This window comes from Panthera tigris, chromosome X (genome assembly GCF_018350195.1).
Source record: "Panthera tigris isolate Pti1 chromosome X, P.tigris_Pti1_mat1.1, whole genome shotgun sequence".
In the NCBI taxonomy this organism is placed as follows: domain Eukaryota; kingdom Metazoa; phylum Chordata; class Mammalia; order Carnivora; family Felidae; genus Panthera; species Panthera tigris.
The window spans coordinates 81202467-81226419 of record NC_056677.1 but is presented as its reverse complement, the minus strand read 5'-3'; the positions used below and the strand labels follow the sequence as shown (position 1 = coordinate 81226419).

At 38.8% G+C, this 23953-nt stretch overlaps 1 protein-coding gene across 3 annotated transcripts in view; it reads right to left on the bottom strand.

The window, feature by feature from the left end:
* Window positions 1-23953, bottom strand: part of CENPI (centromere protein I) — an 80963-nt gene that overhangs the window by 49356 nt on the left and 7654 nt on the right. For all 3 annotated transcript variants that reach the window (XM_042975065.1, XM_042975066.1, XM_015542899.2), the window contains exons 5-6: window positions 9184-9232; window positions 3804-3850 (exon numbers count right to left, since the gene is read on the bottom strand). In XM_042975065.1, coding sequence (XP_042830999.1) covers window positions 3804-3850; window positions 9184-9232 — 96 coding nt within the window. The remainder of the gene's footprint in view (window positions 1-3803; window positions 3851-9183; window positions 9233-23953) is intronic.

The window sequence follows — 23953 nt, the reverse complement described above, 5'->3', positions numbered from 1 at the left end:
AAGATTTTGGAACCTAGAATAAAAATGGACAAATAGTAACCAACTTGGCAAAACAGAGAAAACAAAATCTAAGGTAGTAACAGAAAAAGGCTCAAAAGCAGCAGTTTCATGTTTTAGAACTCTCAAAAGGACTCAGGAATTTGAGGGACGAGATACCTCTGAAAAGTGGGGGCAGCAGAAGTGCAAGAGAGGCAGCAAACAGGAGGATTGGTTGAAAATCTAAGTAAGAAGCAATTAGAACCCCAAATTCCTTCACCACACTAACAAACATCAAGGTTTTACTCTCTTAAGATGAAACTGGAATCAGATAACAGGCACAGCTGAGGGAGGGTACCAGGACCCTTCCTCACCCCTTTCCACTGCCTGCAACCCAGAGTGCTAGGAACCAAGCTGATAACCTGTGATGGTTAACTGTATGTGTCAACTTGGCTGGTCCAGAGTGCCCAGATACTTAGTCAAACATTATTTTGGGTGTTTCTGTGAGGGTGTTTTAGAGGAGGTTAACATTTTAAATTGGTAGACTTTGAGTAGACTGTCCTCCATAAAGTGGGTGGACCTCATTCAATCAGTTGAAGGCCTATAAAGAACAAAAAGACCAGCCTCCCTCAAGCAAGAGAGAATTCTTAGCAGCCTGCCTTCAGACTTCACCTGTAACACCGGCTCTTTCTGGTTCTACAGGAGACTGTCTTTGGACTAAAACTGAGACATCATCTCTCCAGGGTCTCCAGCCTGCTGGCCCACCCTACAGATTATTGGCTTCCTAGCTTCATAATCATGCAAGCCAATTCCTTATAATAAATACCTTTCTACATATCTATACACACATCCTATTGATTCTGCTTATGGAGAAGCCTGACTAATATAAGCCCTAGGCAGGAAACAAGAGGATTCCTCTCTGGGAAAAGTGACACAGCAATCTCTGGGGCTCCCCAGTGAAACATCAAGATCCAGCAATGAACAATACCTGCTCACATGCAAAAGTTTCCAATCACCATTTTAGTTCTTTACTATTAAATATGGACAAACAACGTTTTCCAGGCATTTGAGAACAGCCTCTACTGTGAAGCACCAAATTAACTAAAGAAAGGAACTCTGAGGAAACAAGAGACCAAGCTGGAAACAGGAAAAGAATCACAGCCAAAGTCACATAGGCTCACGCCTAGCAGAGGGTACAATCCTAGAAACCATCCTCACCAACTCCCCACCCCTGTTCCAAAGACTGTTCTCAACAGGGCCTGGTGTATATATGATAACAACATGCCTGCACCACTTCCCACCAATCATGCCTGCCACCACAAAGACAGTTTCTGTATTTTGTTTCCTTCACAGATCAGGAGTTATAGGTTATGAATGGGTATAGAGAGGATACATGCCTTTGCAGGTGTCAGAAATCCATATATCCAATATATTTTTTCAAACACACAGATTATGCCTGTTACTGCTATACACGTTGTACTACATGTAAGCACAGCCACGATTTCTTGGTTTGATATTGTTGGACTTGACCAAAATCACCAAAATTCAGCTAATCAAAACAATTCTAAATGCCTCTTTATATGGCTGCCTAGGTGGCTCAGTTGGTTGAGCATCTGACTCTTGATATTGGTTTAGGTCATGATCTCATGGTCGTGAGAATGAGCCTTGCCTCAGGTTCTCTGAGCATGGAGCCTTGATATTCACTCTCCCTTTCTTGGGATTCTCTCTCCCTTTCTCTCCCCGTCTCCCACTCACAAGCATGCACGTTCTCACTCTCCTTCTCTCTCTCTCTCTCTCAAAATAAGTATTTAAAAAAATAAAAAATAAATGAATCTTTATAAATGGGCATGGATAATGGAATAATAATGTACTATATAAAATGTTATTAATGAAGCCATATATTTAATGTCTGGGTTTAAAATTTTTACACAATCAGGGGCACCTGGGTGGCTCAGTCGGTTAAGCATCCAACTTCAGCTCAGGTCACAATCTCATGGTCCATGAGTTCAAGCCACATGTTGGGCTCTGTGCTGACAGCTCAGAACCTGGAGCCTGCTTCAGATTCTGTGTCTCCCTCTCTGTCTCTCTGCCCTTCCCCTACTCACATTCTGTCTCTATCTCTCAAAAGTAAACATTAGAAAAAATTTAAAAAAATTTACAATCATGTACTAAACCATTTTTTAAACCTGAACATAACACTATTGTTTCAGTTAATACATCAGCAAGATCTTTTTTAAGTTTATTTATCTTGAGAGAAAGAGAGGGAGTGCGAGGGGGGAGGGACAGAGAGAGAGGGAGAGAGAGAATCCCAAGCTGGCTCCATATTGTCAGTGCACAGCCCGACTTGAGGCTCAATTCCACAAGCTGTGAAATCATGACCTGAGCTGAAATCAACGGTTGGATGTTTAAATGACTGAGTCACCCAGGCACCCCCCAAATCAGCAAGATCTTACTTATGCTAAGAATTTTCTTATTCCATTGAAATGCTTTGCTGTTAACATGAAGAAACTTTATAACTTTTTCACAATTTATATTACTGTAAAATAAAATTCAACTTGGACAAAAACATGATCATTAATATATTCAGAGAGCTAAGAGAAGACACTGGACTGACACAACCAAAACAGGAAGCTATTAAACAAGAACAATCAAGGGGCGCCTGGGTGGCGCAGTCGGTTAAGCGTCCGACTTCAGCCAGGTCACGATCTCGCGGTCCGTGAGTTCGAGCCCCGCGTCAGGCTCTGGGCTGATGGCTCGGAGCCTGGAGCCTGTTTCCGATTCTGTGTCTCCCTCTCTCTCTGCCCCTCCCCCGTTCATGCTCTGTCTCTCTCTGTCCCAAAAATAAATAAAAAACGTTTAAAAAAAAAAATTAAAAAAAAAAAAAAAAAAAAAAACAAGAACAATCAAGGGTGCCTGGGTGGCTCAGTCAGTTAAACATCTGACTTCAGTTCAGGTCATGATCTCACGGTTTGTGAGTTTGAGCCCCGCATTGGGCTCTGTACTAACAGCTCAGAGCCTGGAGCTTGTTTGGAGTCTGTGTCTCCCACTTTCTCTCTCTCTCTGCCCCTACCCTGCTCATGCTCTGTCTCTTTCTCTCTCAAAAATAAATAAACATTAAAAAAAAATGTAAAAACAAGAACAATCATTGAATTGTACTAATGGGAAACCTCACACTGGAGAAGCATGTATGTGCACATTTGTTTGTATTTTTCATTAAACTTGCATGCCTTTCGGTAGGTCATGCAGGCTTCAGCAGTTAAGATAGGCACTACAACTTCCTACTGTTTTATACCCAAAACTTCACAAACTTGTTACCAGGCAGGTATAGTGAAAATAGCAATGCAAGAAAGCTGTAAGGATAAGAGATAATGGTCAGGGAATATACTAAAGTCTATGTGTCAAGAAAGGAATGCTTTCCTAGATCACATCCACAAAAACATAAATAAATAAACTACTACTTTACTTTAATAAAGTAGTCATTTTTGACTACTCTCCAACACTTATTTTCCAACCATAACAACACAGTTTCCTAAACAGTCTTGCTGTTTAACATCTATATATGTCTTTTCTTATGCTGTTCCCACCTCCAGGAGTGCCCTTCTCTTCCTTCTTGGCCTGGTTAAATCCTATTAATCTCTTAAAATTTCTCTTAAGAATTACCACTCCTCCTTGACCCTCATCTATTTATGACTTTTTTATTTTGTTTTCAAAGCTCACCAGATAATAAGCTCCCTGAAGATCATGATTCACTCAATTTATATCCCCAAAGCTCAACTCAGTATCTAGCACAGATACACTGGCCAATTTTAGGTCTTTTTCGTACTCACCATTTTGGCCTGAAGACCAAGCAGTTTTCTCACACGAAATGGTTTGACTAGAAAAGATAAAGAAAAGTACAATGCATGAGGTTCAGAATAAAAACAAACCACGTGGCTCATAAAACATCTTTGTACAACACATCAAAAATATAAACACTCTGTTCAATTAAACCATTAAGCAGACACTCTTAGATAAAAGCACAAAAAATAATTCCCACAAAATCTTGTCATTGAACTAATGCTACCAGTTAACTTTATAAAGGCCAATAGAAATGTTAATTCCAGATACTCTGTCGAACAGAGAGGACGATGGTGGTGTAGGAGGACACTGTGATAACCTCCTGCTGATTGCTTAGATTCCACCCACATCTGCCTAAATAATCCAGAAAACCACTGCAAGACTAGCAGAACGAACTCTCCAGAGCCAAGCATAGACAAGAGGCCCACAGAAAAGGGTAGGAAGGGTGGAGAGGCAGTGCGTGCTACAGGGACTGGCGGGAGGAAGCCGGGGCGGTGGAGGGGCAGCCCACCCGGCAAGGCAGAGCCACCGAAGTCTGGCTTGCAAAAGCAGAGGGGCCGGACTCCATGAGTTCTGACAGCCAGCGGGACGTATCATCTAGAATGTTAAAAGTAAACAGCTCTGCTCTCGGAGGGCGGGAGGGCGGGAGGGCGAGAGGACACCAGGAGGGAGAGTTGTTGAGCCCTGGAGGGACAGAGCTCAGCAAGGGAACAAAGGTACTGGCAAGAGCCATTTCCCTCTCCCATCCCCCAGCAGAAATTCCAAAGGGAACCAGTTCTCATCACTGAACTTGCTTGCACCACGCAAACACCCAATGCTTTGCTTCTGTGGATCCATCCCTCCCACAGGCCTATTTCCCCACCCCCCACCCCTGGTGCTGCAGGGACCCTCCCAAGGGGACCACAGACAGCAAAGCGAGCTAAGCCTGCCCCTCCCACCGGAGCACCTTGCAGATCCACCCTGTCTAATACGCCCTTGGCCAGATCCCATCGAAGCAGCACCACAAGCCTGTGAGTGTGCAAGCAGCCCACACAGGGGCAACACCACTCCACAGTGAGTTTTGCCCCTGGAAGAGGGGAAGATAAGGTACACACCAGTCTGACTGTGGCCCCAGTGGTGGGCTGGGGACAGACATCGGGTCTGACTGCAGCCCCACCCACCAACACAAGTTAGTCTGGACAGCACAAGGGAAGTGCTCTGCAGTTTGGACCTACTGTAGGGACTAACCTAAATGATAAAACGGAAGAATTCTCCTCAAAAGAAACTCCAGGAAGTAGTGACAGCTAACGAATTGATCAAAAACTATTTAAGCAATATAACGGAACAAGAATTTAGAATAATAGTCATAAAATTAATCACTGGGCTTGAATAAAGCATAGAGGATCTTGCTACAGAGATCAAAGGACTAAAAAATAGTCATGAGGACCTAAAAATGCTATAAATGAGGTGCAAAATAAAATGGAGGTGACCACAGCACGGATTGAAGAGGCAGAGGAGAGAATAGGTGAATTAGAAGATAAAATTATGGACAAAGAGGAAGCTGACAAAAAGAGAGATAAAAAAATCCAGGAGTATGAGGGGATAATAAGAGAACTAAGTGATGCAATCAAACAGAACAATATCCATATCATAGGAATTCCAGAAGAGGAAGAGAGAGAGAAAGGGGCTGAAGGTGTACTTGAACAAATCATAGCTGAGAACTTCCCTCATCTGGGGAAGGAAAAAGGTATTGAAATCCAAGAGGCACAGAGAACTCTGTTCAGACGTAACTTGAATCGATCTTCTGCATGACATATCATAGTGAAACTGGCAAAATACAAGGATAAAGAGCAAATTCTGAAAGCAGCTAGGGACAAACAGGCCCTAACTTACAAAGGGAGACCCATAAGACTAGTGCCAGACCTATCTACTGAAACTTGGCAGGCCAGAAAGGAATGGCAGGAAATCTTCAACGTGATGAACAGAAAAAATATGCAGCCAAGAATCCTTTATCCAACAAGTCTGTCATTAAGAACAGAGAGATAACGGTTTTCCTAAAGGAAATAGAAGCAGAACAGCAAAGACACCCCAAACCCAGCAGAAGACAAATAATAAAGATCAGAACAGAAACAAACAATACAGAATCTAAAAAAACTATAGAGCAGATCAATGAAACCAGGAGTTGGTTTTTTTTTTTTTTTAAATTTTTATTAACGTTTATTTATTTTTGGGACAGAGAGAGAGCATGAACGGGGGAGGGGCAGAGAGAGAGGGAGACACAGAATCAGAAGCAGGCTCCAGGCTCTGAGCCATCAGCCCAGAGCCTGACGCGGGGCTCGAACTCACGAACCGCGAGATCGTGACCTGAGCCGAAGTCGGACGCTCAACTGACTGAGCCACCCAGGCGCCCCATGGAGTTGGTTTTTTGAAAAAATAAGCAAAATTGATAAACCTCTACCCAGGCTTCTCAAAAAGAAAAGAGAAAGGACTCAAATAGATAAAATCACAAAAGAAAATTTATTTATTACAACCAATCCCTCACAAATACATGCAATTATCAGGGAATACTATGAAAAATTATATGCCAACAAACTGGACAACCTGGAAAAAATGGACAAATTCCTAAGCACCCACACACTTCCAAAACTCAAACAGGAAAAAATAGAAAACTTGAACAGATCCATAATCAGCAAAGAAATTGAATCAGTTATCAAAAATCTCCCAACAAATAAGAGTCCAGGACCAGATGGCTTCCCAGGGGAATTCTACCAGACCTTTAAAGCAGAGATAATACTTATCCTTCTCAAGCTGTTGCAAAAGATAGAAAGGGAAGGAAAACTTCCAGACTCATTCTATGAAGCCAGCATTCCTTTGATTCCCAAAGCAGACAGAGACCCCGCAAAAAAGAACTACAGGCCAATATCTCTGATGAATATAGATGCAAAAATTCTCAATAAGATACTAGCAATTGAATTCAACAGCATATAAAAAGAATTATTCACCATGATCAAGTGGGATTCATTCCTGGGCTGCAGGGCTGGTTCAACATTCGCAAAGCAATCAATATGATACATCACATTAATAAAAGAAAAGTTAAGAACCATATGATCCTGTCAATTGATACAGAAAAAGCATTTGACAAAATTCAGCAAACTTTCTTAATAAAAACCCTCAAGAAAGTCGGGATAGAAGAAACATACTTAAACATCATAAAAGCCATTTATGAAAAGCCCACAGCTAATATCGTCCTCAATGGGGAAAAACTGAAAATTTTCCCCTGAGATCAGGAACAAGACAGGGATGTCCACTCCCACTGCTATTGTTTAACATAGTGTTGCAATCAGGCAACAAAAGGAAATCAAAGGCATCAAAATTGGCAAAGATGAAGTCAAGCTTTCGCTTTTTGCAGATGACATTATAATATACGTTGAAAACCCAATAGACTCCACCAAAAGTCTGCTAGAACTGACACATGAATTCAGCAAAGTCACAGGATACAAAATCAATGTACAGAAATCAGTTGCATTCTTATACACTAATAATGAAACAACAGAAAGACAAATAAAGAAACTGATCCCATTCACAATTGCACCAAGAAGCATAAAATCCCTAGGAATGAACCTAACCAAAGATGTAAAAGATCTGTATGCTGAAAACCATAGAAAGCTTATGAAGGAAACTGAAGAAGATATAAAGAAATGGAAAAACATTCCATGCTCATGGATTGGAAGAATATTGTTAAAATGTCAATACCACCCAAAGCAATCTACACATCAATGCAATCCCAATCCAACTTGCACCAGCATTCTTCTCGAAGCTAGAACAAGCAATCCTGAAATTTGTGTGGAACCACAAAAGACCCTGAATAGCCAAAGTAATTTTGAAGAAGACCAAAGCGGAGGCATCACAATCCCAGACCTTAGCCTCTACTACAAAGCGGCAATCATCAAGACAGCATGGTATTGGCACAAAAACAGACACATAGATGAATGGAATAGAATAGAAACCCCAGAATTAGACCCACAAAAGTATGGGCAACTTTGACAAAGCAGCAAAGAATATCCAACGGAAAAAAGACAGTCTCTTTAACAAATGGTGCTGGGAGAACTGGACAGCAACATGCAGAAGGAGAAAACTAGACCAGTTTCTTGCACCACTCACAAAAATAAACTCAAAATGGATAAAGGACCTGAATGTGAGACAGGAAAACATCAAAACCCTAGAGGAGAAAGCAGGAAAAAACCTCTCTGACCTCAGCAGCAGCAATTTCTTACTTGACACATCCCCAAAGGCAAGGGAATTAAAAGCAAAAATGAACTATTGGGACCTCATGAAGATAAAAAGCTTCTGCACAGCAAAGGAAACAACCAACAAAACTAAAAGGCAACCAACGGAATGAGAAAAGACATTTGCAAATGACATATCGGACAAAGGGCTAGTATCCAAAATCTATAAAGAGCTCACCAAACTCCACACCCGAAAAACAAATAATCCAGTGAAGAAATGGGCAGAAAACATGAATAGACACTTCTCTAGAGAAGACATCCAGATGACCAACAAGCACATGAAAAGATGCTCAACGTCGCTCCTCATCAGGGAAATACAAATCAAAAGCACACTCAGATACCACCTCACGCTCGTCAGAGTGGCTAAAATGAACAAATCAGGAGACTATAGATGCTGGCGAAGATGTGGAAAAACGGGAACCCCCTTGCACTGTTGGTGGGAATGAAAACTGGTGCAGCTACTCTGGAAAACAATCTGGAGATTCCTCAAAAAATTAAAAATAGATATACCCTATGACCCAGCAATAACACTGCTAGGAATTTACCCAAGGGATACAGGAGTGCTGTTGAATAGGGACACTTGTACCCCAATGTTTATGGTAGCACTTTCAACAATAGCCAAATTATGGAAAGAGCCTAAATGTCCATCACCCGAGGAATGGATAAAGAAGTTGTGGTGTATATATACGATGGAATACTACTTGACCATGAGAAAGAATGAAATCTGGCCTTTTGTGGCAACGTGGATGGAACTAGAGAGTGTTATGCTAAGTGAAATAAGTCATACAGAGAAAGACAGATACCATATGTTTTCACTGTTATGTGGATCCTGAAAAACTTAACAGAAGACCATGGGGGAGGGGAAAGGGAAAAAAGTTAGAGAGGGAGGGAGGCAAACCATAAGAGACTCTTAAAAACTGAGAATAAACTGAGGGTTGATGGGTGGTAGGAGGGAAGGGAGGGTGATGGGCATTGAGGAGGGCACCCGTTGGGAGGAGCACTGGGTGTTGTATGGAAACAAACTTGACCATAAATTTCATATTAAAAAAAAAGAAATGTTAATTCCACAGAATAAATGTAGTAAAACTGGAATAAAAATACTCACCATTCTCTTTTCTGGTAAGTAAATATAGCAAATGGCACACATAAGGGCACTGTTAAAATATAAAATTTTAAAAAGAGAAATGACAATATATCTTGAACAGAGTGGCAATGTATCTTCCTTAAATGTCAATTTTATCCTGATTAAGTAAAAAGGCTGCAGAATTTTGTTGAACAATAGCTCTTAAAGCTTCCCTTTTTCATACTACATAGTAGTGGTAAAAACCAATAGCTTTAATTGGTATCTCATTACACTATTTTTAAGTTTCTTTTGGAATATAGAAACACTGCAGACAATTTAAAAAGAGAAAAAGATCCTTCTACGGGCACCTGGGTGGCTCAGTCAGTTAAGCATCCAACTTCAGCTCAGGTCACGAGCTCATGGCTTGTGCGCTCGAGCCCAGCATCAGGCTCTGTGCTGACAGCTCAGTGCCTGGAGCCTGCTTCAGATTCTGTCTTTCACTCCTTCTGCCCCTCCCATGCTCATGCTCTGTCTCTCTCTCTTGCTCTCTCTCAAAAATAAATATTAAAAAATTTAAAAAAAGATCCTTCTACCTAACAAAAATTCATGCATTCCTTCCAGTAGTCCATATTTAAGATACAAACTTAAAACTTTTATCTTGTTTCCCACTTAAAAGCATTTTCCCATGTTGCTTTGTCTTCAAAATAATCATTTTCAATGATCTTAATATTGCAATGAGTGGATACTTCATAATTTAATTAACCATTTAGCTCTCAGTTTGGCAAATAGCACACATTCAATAGATTTGTTACTTAAGTTACTGAATGACTGGTTCCTTTATAACATTTCATTTTGAGTGTCCATTTATTGAGGTTTTATTCTAGATTAGGGGTCAGCAAACTGCAGTTCATGTGGTTTTGTAAATGAAGTTTTAGCAAAACATAGCTACACACATTTCATATATGAACTCTCTATAGCTGCTTTCCTGCTACCACAGCAGAGCTGAGTAGTTGTGACAGAGGTCTATGGCCCACAGAGCCTAAAATATTTACTATCCTGGCTCTTTACAGGAAAAGTTTGCCACTACCTGTTCTAGAAGAAAACATAGGAGAATATCTATTTTTTTTAACGTTTCTTTTTGAAGGAGAGAGAGCATGAACGGGGGAGGGGCAGAGAGAGAAGGAGACACAAAATCTGAAGCAGGCTCCAGGCTCTGAGCCATCAGCACAGAACCCGATGTGGGGCTCGAACCCACAAACTGTGAGATCATGACCTGGGCTGAAGTCGGATGCTTAACTGACTGAGCCATCCAGGCGCCCCTAGGAGAAAATCTTTAGGACCAGAGGGTGGCGTTTTTTTTTTCTTTCAGAAAAGAAAATGATAGCCACAAAATAAAACATGAAAGAAAAAGCCTCCATAAATTGGAGATCATTCAATTTAGAACATCTGTTTATTGGACAAATAAATAATCTATCACAGGGACGAGTAAACAATAACCTGTGGGTCAAATCCAGTCCACCACTGGTCATTATAAATAAAGTTTTATTGGAACATTGCCACAGTCATTTATGTATTGTCTATAGCTGCTTTCACACTACATCAGTAGAATGAGCAGTTGTGACAGAGACAGTATATCCCTTAAACCTAAATATTTACTAGTTGGCACTTTAAGAAAAAATTTGCCAACACTTGCTGTAAATGTTAGGAAATCAAAAAAGTAGGGGCACCTGGATGGCTTAGTTAGTTAGGTATCTGACTCTTGATTTCAGCTCAGGTTATGATCCCACAATTCATGGGATGGAGCCCCACATGGGGCTCGATGCTGATAGCGCAGAGCCTGCTTAGGACTCTCTCTCCCTCTCTCTGCCCCTCCCCTGCTTGTGCACATGCTCTCTCTCAAAAATAAACATTTTTTAAAAAAAGTGATGTAATGGAATTAGAGAAGGCAACAAAAGCAAAGATTTTCTTTAAACAAATTTGTATTTTGGTAATCATGAATCTAAACTTTAAAATCTGAAGTACAACATTCCATATTGCCTGTCCTCTACTTAGAAATGGGTTCACATTCTGCACATACTTGTAAGAAGCATGAATTTAGATACAGGGTTTTTTCTTAAGGAAAGGACATACATTATGACCAAGTCTGACATAATCTACACAAAATACAGTAACATTGAGTAAAAAACTCACTACCTCATATCCCTAGGATATAAACCATTAGCAACACTATTTGTCATGCTGGGTATGAATGAGTGTCACACAATCACTTGCTCTGGGCTCCAACATTATAGGAACTCTGACATTCTTTTTCAGTCACATCTAAAAAGGAATAACTCATATACATCTAGGACTTTACAAATGTCTTTCTGGCAAATAGTAAGCACTGCCTCTGAGTCACTAAAGAGTCAGGCTCCCACCAAATTATATGAAAATAACTTTCTGAAGTAATGCTTTTAAAAGTTAGGTTCCTTGTTTCTTGATGTGGGTGATATTTACACAAATATGTTCAGTTTATGAAAATTAATTGAGCTGATCAATTATGATACAGGAAATTTTCTCTACATATATCATACTTCAATAAATATTTTTAAGAGACAGAAAAAGGGTAAAGAAAAAGAAAAAAAGTAGGTCCCCCTCCCTCGTGCCAAGCTGATCAAGAAACTCATTAGCATCATGAAAACCACTCAAGTACAGGTATATGATCTGACAAACATTTATGAGTATCTTGTGTTCATTCATTCATTCATGAAACAAAAATTTATTGAGCAGTGACTAAAACAGACAAAAAGGCCTGCTCTTATGAAGTTTATATTCTATGTGCCATGAACAGTGTTACTAAATACTTGGGTTATAAAATGCTCAGTCTCTGCCTGGAAGAACTCAGTCTATTAAGCTATTACAAGAAAGGGGAAAGCATGCTTTAGTATTTCCCACTCTTAACAAAGTATGCTTAAACATAGAATTCATTTGTTTTGCATTTTGATTAGTTTAAGAACAAAAACCATATGAAGTTAAGAGAGATGTCAAAGGTAAAGGAGAGTCGATCACATACTACTTACCATTCATCCACTCCTGTGTACCACAGGACAAACAAAGGGATGAACATTAGTTACTCTTGTTATTCAAGGTACTTCACTTTCATTCTTGCATAGAAAAAGACTTCCTTTGACACTTAATCCACCCAACTTCAGTACCTCCAACTTACCTATACTCTATCTGCTCACTACTAACCTCTTAGTGACTTCCAAAAGTTCACTGAGGACTTACACGTCTGACTCAGTCTTCTACTATAACCCTAATCCCAACTGCATGTCAGAAGATTTAATGTCTCTATCAACAAATCACCTTGTCCTTACAACTTATTGACTTCTGAATTCCAATGACCTGATCACCATTTATAGAACTACTGTATATTAGATACCTTGATTGACCCTGCTTTCATGCCAATTCAGAAATGTTGTTTTACATTGTATCCAGCTGTTTAAGTACATTTCTGAGCTGCCATGAAAGCAAAGAACTGCAGCTCCCAAAAACAAAGTGAAAGAGAGAACACTGAATATTGAACAAGTTCTCACCCCAAGATTTCTGCCAAACCTTAAAAATCTTGAACTTACAGCTTTAATAGCTACAAAGGGAGGTAGGAGATGGGTAGGCAGGTGATAAAGCTTAGGACCCACCCAATGTGTGGAATATACAAGGGATCTATTAGAAAACTAGAAACCATCCAATGTGTGGAATATACAAAGGATCTATTAGAAAACTAGAAACCTCAGGGCACCTGGGTGGCTCAATCGGTTGAGCGTCTGACTTCAGCTTCGGTCATGATCTCGCTGTTCATGAGTTTGAGCCCCACATCGGGCTGTCTGCTGTCAGCTGTCAGCATGGAGCCCACTTCAGATCCTCTGTCTCCCTATCTCCCTGCCCCTTCCCTGCTCATTCATTCTCTCTCAAAAATAAACATTATAAAAAATTTTAAAAAGAAAGAAAACTATGAACCTCAAGAACCATACCCTAAGCACCCAGATATGAAATAAAAACAAATCCCACTGTGCTGAAGAGGACGGCAAGTAAACTTGCCTGTCCTGGCCTTGGAGATGGGTGAAAGGAAAATAAAGCCATTCCAAAGAATATGTAACCACAAGCCAGTCATATATAGGTCTACAGTTTGAATTTACACTAGTGATATGACCTGGAAAACCTCAAGTGAATAATTTTAAGTGGTTCCAGCTTGTACTTCCCAGAAAAAAACATATCTGATAAGGGACTTGTACCTAAAATATACAAAGAACACTTACAACCCAGTAATAAAAAGATACCCAATTAAAAAAATGGGCAAAGGATCTGAATAGACATTTCTCTAAAAAAGATATATACATAGCCAATAAGCACATGAAAAGATGTTCAACATCACTAATCATTAGAGAAACAAATCAAAACCACAACTAAATACCACTTTACATCCAGTAGGATGGCTGAAGTCAAAAAGTCAGACAAATTAAGTTGGTGAGGACATGATGAAATTGGTACCCTCATACACTGCTAGTAAATGGTCCAAACAGCTTGGTGATTCCTCAAAATTCTAAACATAGAATTAACATACAACACAGCAATTCCACTGCCAGGTATATATCCAACAGAATTGAAAGCAGGGACTTGAACACTTACTTGTATGCCAATGGTGACTGCAGCATTATTCATGGTAGCCAAAAGAGAACCAACCCAAGAGTCCATCAACTTGTGAACAAACAAAATGTGGTATATACACACAATGGAAAATTATTCAGTCATAAACATGAATGAAAATCTGATACATGCTATAACCTGGATGAAACTTGAAGACATTATGCTAAGTGAAAGAAGCCAGACACAAAACGACAAAAATTGTATGATTCTACTTATATAAGGTGTATAGAATAAGCAAATTCATAGAGGCAGAAAGTAGATTAGAGGTTACCAGGTGCTGGGGGAAGGAGGAATGGAGAGTTACTGTGTAACGAGTAGAGTTTCTGTTAGGGCAATGAAAACATTTTGGAAATAGATAGTAGTGATGCAATTAATGCCAATGAACTATACACTTAAAAATAGTTAAAGTGGTAAATTTTATGTTATGGAAAAAAATATAACAGGTTAAAAAAATGAAGTACTGATATATGATACAACATGGATGAACCTTGAAAACATTATGCTAAGTAAAAGATGCCAGTCATAAAAGACTACATATGATTCCATTTATATGAAATGTCCAGAATAGGCAAGTCTCTGAAGACAGAAAATAGATTAGAAATAGGCAAATCTACTCAGTGATGAAAAAGAATGAAATCTTGCCATTCGCAACAACATGGATAGAGTTAGAGAGTATTATGTTAAGTGAAATAAGTCAGTCAGAGAAAGGTATCATGATTTCACTCATGTGTAGAATTTGAGAAACACAACAGATAACATAGGGGAAGGGAAGGAAAAATAAGATAAAAACAGAGAGGGATACAAACCATAAGAGACTCTTAAGTACAGAGAACTGAGGGTTGCTGGAGACATTGGGGTTGGGGGTATGGGCTAAATGGGTGATGGGCATTAAGGAGGGCACTTGTTGGGATGAGCACTGGGTGTTACACGTAAGTGATGAGTCACTGGGCTCTACTCCTGAAGCCAAGATTACAATGTACGTTAACTAACTTGGAATTAAATTAAAAAACAGGCAAATATTTAAAGTCAGAAAATAAATTAGGAGTTGTTTAGGAACCCCTAAATAGAAAGATGGGGGAATGATAGATAAAGGGTATGGGGTTTGGGGGGTGATGAAAATGTCCTAAAATTGACTATTCTCATGGTTGCACGTATCTGTGAACATACTAAAAACCAGTGAATTGTATACCTTGAGGAGGTAGACTGTATGATATGTGAATTATATCTCAATAAAGCTGTTCTTAAAAAGTACCCAGAGAGAAAAGAAGAAATGACAGATTACAATTAAACAGAGTCAACAACAAGGGAAAGAAAGAGCCAGTGAAATAATATTTTCAATGTCCTGAGAGAATTTAACTGTCACCCTAGAACAGGGCACTCTAAGACATTTTCAGACAACAACAGTTTACTATCAAAAGATTCTCACTGAAAGAATATTCTAAAGGAAATTGATCTCAGATTGAAGGTCTGAGATGCAAAAACAAATGGTAAGCAAAGATATTGGTAAATAAGTGGGCAAATCTAAACAAACATCAACTGTGAAGATAATAATGATGTCAACTTCATGTGCGTGTGGAGAAGGGTGGAGAAGAATGAGATAGAATTAAAACAAGACAATAGCATATAATCTGGAAAGGCTTTGATCAGAGGTAAAGCGTTCTTAGGACCTTGCTTCATTTAAGATGAGGGTAAAGATACTGGTTACCTTTAGCCTCTATGAAAAATCATATTAGAAATTAAAACTGAGAAAAATTGAAATGTTTATTAATTCATTAAAAAATAATATGCCCATTACATGCTAACATAAATAACATATTCTATGAAAAATAACTATATTTTCCAGAAGAAAAACAGTAGGAAGAGTGACATTGTTGTACATTTTTACAATAAATATGCATGTTAAAATAGATACAATAACACCTAAAAGAACACACACAGAATGTATAACTAACTTCCAAACAAGAATAGGGGGAAAACCACAATCAATCGAAAATAACAGAGAAAGAGGGGGGAAAAAGGCAGAAAAAAGCCAATCATTTAGAAAGTTTCAAATAAGATCTTTGAATTTATTCCTAGTATATCAATAATCACTACACAGGTAAATAATTGTCTAGGTTAAAGACAAAAATCATCAAACAGGATTTAAAAATAAAATCTAGTTACATACTATTCAAAAGAGGCATCTAAGACAGGAGGACAAAAAAAGAAAAAAAGATTAAGTAAAACCCCAAAAGATGGAAATATACCAAGCAACTACCATCCAAAATAAAGCCAGAGTAGCAATGTCAGTCTCCTACAAAACAGACTAAAACAAAAAGCATTTCCAATAACAAAGAGTTACTCCATGTTTATTTATTTGGGGGGGTGGGCAGAGAAAGAGGGAGGGAGAGAATCCCAAGCAGACTTTGCATTCAGAGCAGAGCATAATGGGCTCAATCTCATGACAGTGATATCACGATGTGAGCCATATCAAGAGTCGGACACTTAAGCAACTGAGCCACCCAGGCACCCCAAAGAGTTACTCCATGATAACAGGTTTGATTCATCAGAATGATAAGAAAACTATAATTGGGCAAACACCTAATAACAGATTCAAAATAAATAAAGCAAAAACTGACAGAACTTTAAAGAAAAACTGACAAATCTGCCATCACAGTGGGAGATTTTCAACATACTTTACTCCATAATCGATAGACGGGCAGCAACAACAACAAATCCATAAGGAAACAGAAAATGTCAATTCCAATAACCTTCATTCCCTCACTCTACTTCAACAACTCTCTCGCCATGGTCACTCTGAATCTTGTCATCACACTGAACCATCGACTCCTGAACCTTAAACTCCAATGCAACAATTTCCTATTATTCCAGCTTTTAACCCCACTACAGGTCTTGACAATCACCAAAGCATTCCAAACCTCAGCTGTGTATGTTCCCAGTCTGCCCTCTTCTGTCTTCACCTACTTCCCCTTTCTATCTAGACTCCCTGGTCCATCAGTTCAATCATGCTCTTGTATTCTTATCTGACCTATCCTTTGCATATTAGTAACATTACATATCCATGCTCCCTAACCCCATCTGGGCCTTCAAAACTTCTGTCTCTAATCATCTCCCATTCCCATTTCCATCAGAAGCTATTTCAAAATGTATACTGTCTCCTCAAACATAGTATTTTATCTTCCCCTCCTCACTGTTAGAAGACTTTGCCTCCTACTTGAGTGAAAACTTGAAAAAAAATTACCACTGGGCAGGAACTCCCTCAACTGTGTCCCTTACTAACCCACACATGTATTAGCATCAACACCCATCCTTTTTCCTTATTGTCAGGAGAGGTATCTTGCTTCCTACAGAAAACAAATTCCTATAATTTTAACTCTGATCCCTAGTCTTATTTTGACGCCTTTCCTCTATACCACCACAGAACCCTGTGGATACTCTCATAGGATTTATCACCTTGTACTTATCTTTTCCCCTACTACCTTTAAAGATCTTCCAGGCTAAGTCTCTTACTAGGTAGCTTACCTCAGCAAAGTTATTTAGCTTTTCCACGCCTAGTTGTCTCTTCTCTAAAAAGGGAATGATACAATTTTGCCGTAAATCCTGGCTCTAGTCATGTGACCCTGGGTAATTATTTGACTTCTTTGTGCCTCAAGACTCCTCATCTCTAAAACAGAAAAACAAAGGGGCACCTGGGTGGTTCAGTTGGTTAAACGTCCAATTTTGGCTCAGGTCATGATCTCACAGTTCGTGGGTTCGAGCCTGTGTCAGGCTCTGTGCTGACAGCTCACAGCCTGGGGCCTACTTTGGATTCTGTGTCTCCCTCTCTCTCTGCCCCGCCCCTGCTCACACTCTGTCTTTCTCTCATTCTCTCTCTCTCAAAAAATAAAATAAAACGGGGGCACCCGGGTGGCTCAGTCTGTTAAGCATCCAACTTCAGCTCAGGTCACGATCTTGTGGTTCGTGAGTTCCAGCCCCACGTCAGGCTCTATGGTAACAGCTCAGAGCCTGGAGCCTACTTCAGAATCTGTGTCTCCCTCTCTCTCTGCCCCCCCCCCCACTCGTGCTCTGTCTCTCTCTCTCAAAAATAAATAAACATTAAAAAAATTAATGGCACAAAAACAGACACTCAGATCAATGGAACAGAATAAATAAGCCAGAAATAGACCCACAAACATATGGCCAACTAATCTTTGACAAAGTAGGAAAGAATATCCGATGGAATAAAGACACTCTCTTCAGCAAATGGTGCTGGGAAAACTGAACAGTGACATGCAGAAAAGTGAACCTGGACCACTTTCTTACACCATACACAAAAATAAACTCAAAATGGATGAAAGACCTAAATGTAAGACAGGAAGCCATCAAAATACTTGAGGAGAAAGCAGGCAAAAACCTCTTTGACGTTGGCTGCAGCAACTTCTTACTCAACACATCTCCAGAGGCAAGGGAAACAAAAGCAAAAATGAACTATTGGGACCTCATCAAGATAAAAAGCTTCTGCACAGGGAAGGAAACAATTAGCAAAACTAAACGGCAACCGACAGAATAGGAGAAGATACTTGCAAACAATATATCAGATAAAGGGTTAGCATTCAAAATCTATAAAGAACTTATCAAATTCAACACCCAAAAAAACAAATAATCCAGTGAAGAAATGGGCAAAAGACATGAATAGACACTTCTCCAAAGAAGACATCCAGATGGTCAACTGACACATGAAAAAAATGCTCAGCATCACTCATCATCAGGCAAATACAAATCAAAACCACAATGAGATACCACCTTACACCTGTCAGAATGGCTAACATTAACAACTCAGGCAACAGCTGTGACGAGGATGTGGCGAAAGGAGAACACTTTTGCACTGCTGGTGGGAATGCAAACTGGTGCAGCCACTCTGGAAAACAGTATGGCAGTTCCTCAAAAATTAAAAATAGAACTACCCTATGACCCAGCAATTACACTACTAGGTATTTATCCAAGGGATACAGGTATGCTGTTTTGAAGGGGCACATGCACCTCTATATTTATAGCGGCACTATCCATAGCCATTGATGGATGAATGGATAAAGAAGATGTGGTATGCTCTTATGTGGATCCTGAGAAACATAACAGAAACCCATGGGGGAGGGGAAGGAAAAAAAAAAAAAGAGGTTAGAGTGGGAGAGAGCCAAAGCATTAGAGACTGTTAAAAACTGAGAACAAACTGAGGGTTGATGGGGGGTGGGAGGGAGGGCAGGGTGGGAGGGAGGGCAGGGTGGGTGATGGGTATTGAGGAGGGCACCTTTTGGGATGAGCACTGGGTGTTGTATGGAAACCAATTTGACAGTAAATTTCATATATTAAAAAATAAAAAAAAAAAAAAAAAAAAAGAAGATGTGGTATGTACATATACATACACAACGGAGTATTACTCAGCAATCAAAAAGAATGAAATTTTGCTACTTCCAACTATGTGGATGGAACTAGAGGGTATTATGCTAAGCGAAATCAGTCAAAGAAAGACAAAAATCATGACTTCACTCATATGAGGACTTTAAGATACAAAACAGATGAACATAGGGGAAGGGAAGCAAAAATAATATAAAAACAGGGAGGGGGTGAGGCACCTGGGTGGCCCAATCGGTTGAGCATCCACTTTGGCTCGGTCATGATCTCACGGTTTGTGAGTTCGAGGCCTGCGTCGGGCTCTGTGCTGTCAGCTCAGAGCCTGGAGCCTGCTTCGGATTCTGTGATTCCCTCTCTCTCTTCTCCTCCCCCACTCATGCTCTGTCCCTCTCTCTCTCTCAAAAAATGAATAAACGTTAAAAAAAATTAAAAAAAAAAACATGGAGGGGGACAAAACATAAGAGACTCTTAAATATGGAGAACAGAGGGTTACTGGAGGGGTTGTGGGAAGGGGGATGGGCTAAATGGGTAAGGGGTATTAAGGAACCGACTCCTAAAATCATTGTCGCACTATATGCTAACTAACTTGGATGTAAATTTAAAAAATAAATTAAATTTAAAAAATTAAATAAAGCATTAAAAATTTTTAAAGAAAATAATAAAATAAGGATAAAAGCCTATATCTTGTAAGGTTGTCAAGAGACTTAAATGGGTCAAAACCACATTTTATCTCGTGTATATTTTATACTTACACACATTTTAGTTTGGCCCAGCTAACTTTCTAGTGTTCACTAGTCACATGAGGTTAATGGCTACCATACTGGACAGCACAAGTACAAAAAATAGTAGGTGCTCAATAAACATTTTTTAAAAAGTAAGCTCTGTGTCTAACATGGGGCTTGAACTCATGACCCAAGATCAAGTCACATGTTTCACTGACTGAGCCAGCCAGATGCCCCTCAATATTTTTTTAAAGGAATGTTGATGTAAAAAAATATTGAATTTTAAAGGAATATTTCAGAACCCCAGGACTAGAAAAAATACATAATCCAATATTTTTTTTTACATTTTAAATCTCTGAAAATAGGACTAATCTTATAATTGATGCCGTATGACAGTTTTAATGACAGCACTTTTTAGTAGTGGTTCATAAGATAATGATGTCTCTTACAATTGATGGCATCTTAGAGTTGATAAAATAACTGTATATAAAGCACCAAATGCCTAGCATATAAGCCTCACATATATTAACTATTATGTCTTACTGTTATTTGTATTTTCAATTCTAAATTCAATGTCTGGCATAGTATGCAGTTAATAAATGTTCATTAAGTGAATTTCTACAGGACGCCTTGTGCTCTAAAACTTTGTACATCTAAATCCAAATATATTATATGCCTTCCAAAACTACCTCCTTCCCTTTTATGTTCAAAGGTACCATCATTCTGAGCCATGCTGAGAAATGGCTCAGATCTTGATCTCCTGATCCTTTCCTTAATCCAGTTTAGGTACCAGATCCTGTCAATTCTTCCTTTATAATTTCCACCAAAACCTGTCCTTTCACTTTTTCATCCCCACTGCCACCTCCTTAGTTTAGGACAGTGGTTCTCAAACCTTTTGGTCTCAAGACTCTTTACGTTCTTAAAACTTAGAGGATCCCAAAGAGCTTTTGTTTATCTGGTTTATATCTATAGATACCCACCATATTAGAAATTAAAACTGAGAAATTTAAAAATGGTTATTAATCCATTAAAAATAATAAACCCATTACATGCTAACATAAATGACATATTTTATGAAAAACAACTAATTCTCCAAAAAAAAAAAAAAAGAAAAGACTAGAGTGACATTAATGTTTCAGACTTAATAGAATACAGCTGGATTCTCTGCTTCAGCACTAAACCTGGTGCCCTTTGTTTTCACTGAAGTAAATGAAGAAAATCCAGCCTCACAGACATGTAGTTGAAAAAGAAAGGAATATTTTAATAGCCTTTTCATAAAATGGTGTATATTAGTCTTGATAAGTGGTAGTCTCTTAAGGGTTAGCTGCAATGTGGAATCTGAAACCTTATCAATGAACTCTTTGTACTGTTCTATTAAAATTCATTGGTGTATAAAATTAAAGTCTGTTGAAAAAACATTAAAGAAATAAAGTCTTTTGAAAAAGTATTACGTAAATAAATAAAATTCATTGATATATCTTGCATTTTGAATGGATCTTTTACCCATGTATAATTTTATAACATCATACTTAGTCATCTGGAAAAGACTGGTTTATTGAGTTATACCAAGCTTCCAAATATTGACACATTTCATTACAATTCACATTTATTATTATTGTTACCAATCTCATCAGAAAAGTTTAAGTATTGGGAAGCTGTCAAGTTCACAGTGGTAGATACAAATTTTCCCAACTCATAATTTTCACTTGAAAGCTCAAATCAGTGGGAACAAATACTTCAAGTTGTTTCCTTTGAAATGACAGGCTGGCTTTTCATTTTTGAGAAAACATCTGCCAAATACCCACATCTGAATAACCATAGTTTAAACGTCAGTCATTCAAGTAAAAATGGTATTCCATGAAGAAAGCAGCTAGTTTAGCTCACAACTCAATCACATAAGTGCTATTCCTCAGGACAACAATTGTACTTTAGTACACAGAAGGGATTTATTTGTATCTCCTATTTCATCACACAGAATATTAAAAACATATCTCAAAGGTTGAAATTTAGTAAAATTAATGCATTATTTTTTACTGCTTCATTTGAGAGATTAAGAGAAACTAGCATTTTTGTTTTTTACTACAGTGAAGAACAAAATGACCATTAATACAGTTTGGCCCCACTGCCCTGATTCTGGCTAAGGCACCAGTGAGAGAGTGAGAGAGAAAGAGAGAGCACAAACTGGGGAGGGGCAGAAAGAGAGGGAGACACAGAAGCGAAGCAGGTTCCAGGCTCCAAGCTGTCAGCACAGAACCCAATGCGGGGCTCGAACTCACAAACCATGAGATCATGACCTGAGCTGAACTCAGACGCTTAACCAACTGAGCCACCCAGTCGCCCCTCAGGCACCAGTTATATTCACCATTACTTTATAGCACCATCAGTGCAAATGCCAACACAATGAAAATAGCAGATAACATCTTGACATTGCTATGAAAATAATTTTGACCTCTCAGAACTCCTGAATCAGGGAGACTCAAGGGGCCCACAAATCATATTTGAGCATTTCTAGTCTAGGACTTCATCACTTTATACCTGGATTATCATATTAGTCTCCTAACTATTCTTCCCAACACTAGCCTCTCTCCTTATTCATATTGTTTGGCATACTAAACACAACTTCCAACAATTCTGCTTTCAACATGTTCTTCCCAAAAATTATCACTGATTTCCCCACTGGATAGAGGATAAAGTTCAAATTCTTTAGCATCACCTTAAGACCTCTACAATCTTTCCTCATCCAACTTTTTCAGCCCTACCTTCCACCACTGCCTGACACAACTGTAGTTAAGTCAGACTGATCTATTGAAGTTCTCTGGGAACAAAATTTACACAGCTAATAACTTTGCTTAAAATGTTCCTGTCATATGAAATATTTCCTTTTATCAAATCTCACATCCTATTCAACCTTCAAGGACTAGCTTGACGCCCACATACTTTATTTATGATGCTTTTTCTAATCACTCTGGTTTACAGTGCTCTCTTCCTTCTTGGAAAAGTCACAGCAATTATTATCCCCACATTGTCATATACTATCTTTGATAATTTAACTCTTAAGATATTATTTAACTTTATGTACTTTCCTTAATCCCCCAAACTGGATTTTAAATCCCTGGAATACAGAAACTCTCTGCTAAACTTTTAATCTTCTACAATGCCTAGTACAATGCAACAAATACAGTGAAAACATCAATTTTTAAAAGTAAAATCAATGAATGAATTTCCTTTCCAAAGCCAAGAGGAATTTGGTTAAGTGAATGATTCACACGGTCTATGAACTACTGATGGCCCTTGAAAGTCTTCCAGGTGGAGAGTAGATTGATTTCTTAGAGTTACTAATGTTTTCAAGGGGAATAATTATGCTATTTCATCAAAATCAGTCCACTAGTATCTCATCAAAAGCAATACTCTCCTCATTAATTCTGATGAGGTTTTTGCAGTGGTAATACAAGAAAATGTAGAATAAGTGACCCACAGGACTCTGTTAAAGTGGTTTTAAAGGGAAAAGATTACAATCACTGCCCTAAATTAGCAGACTCCAATGTGGAGTTGATTCTATCTGTAACATTTTATTTCCTTAAAAGAAAATATAAAGCAAATATGGTAAAAACTTTGTTAATATGAAAGACAGGTGCAAGAGTGTTATGCTTTATACTTTTCTATATGTTTAACATTTTATTTTTATTTTTTTTAATGTTTATTTTTAATTTTTTTGATGTTTATTTTTGAGAGAGATAGCACAAGCAGGGGAGGGGCAGAGAGGGAGGGAGACATAGAATCCTAAGCAGGCTCCAGGCTCTGAGCTGTTAGCCCAGAGCCCGACGCAGGGCTCTAACTCACAGGTTGTGAGATCATGACCTGAGCCGAGGGGAACACTCAACCAACTGAGCCACCCAGGAGCCCCTTTTTTAAAAATGTTTATTACTTATTTTTTGAGAGAGAAAGAGAGAGAGAGAGAGAGAGACAGAGACAGAGCATGAGCTGGGGAGGGGCAGAGAGAGAGGGAGACACAGAATCCA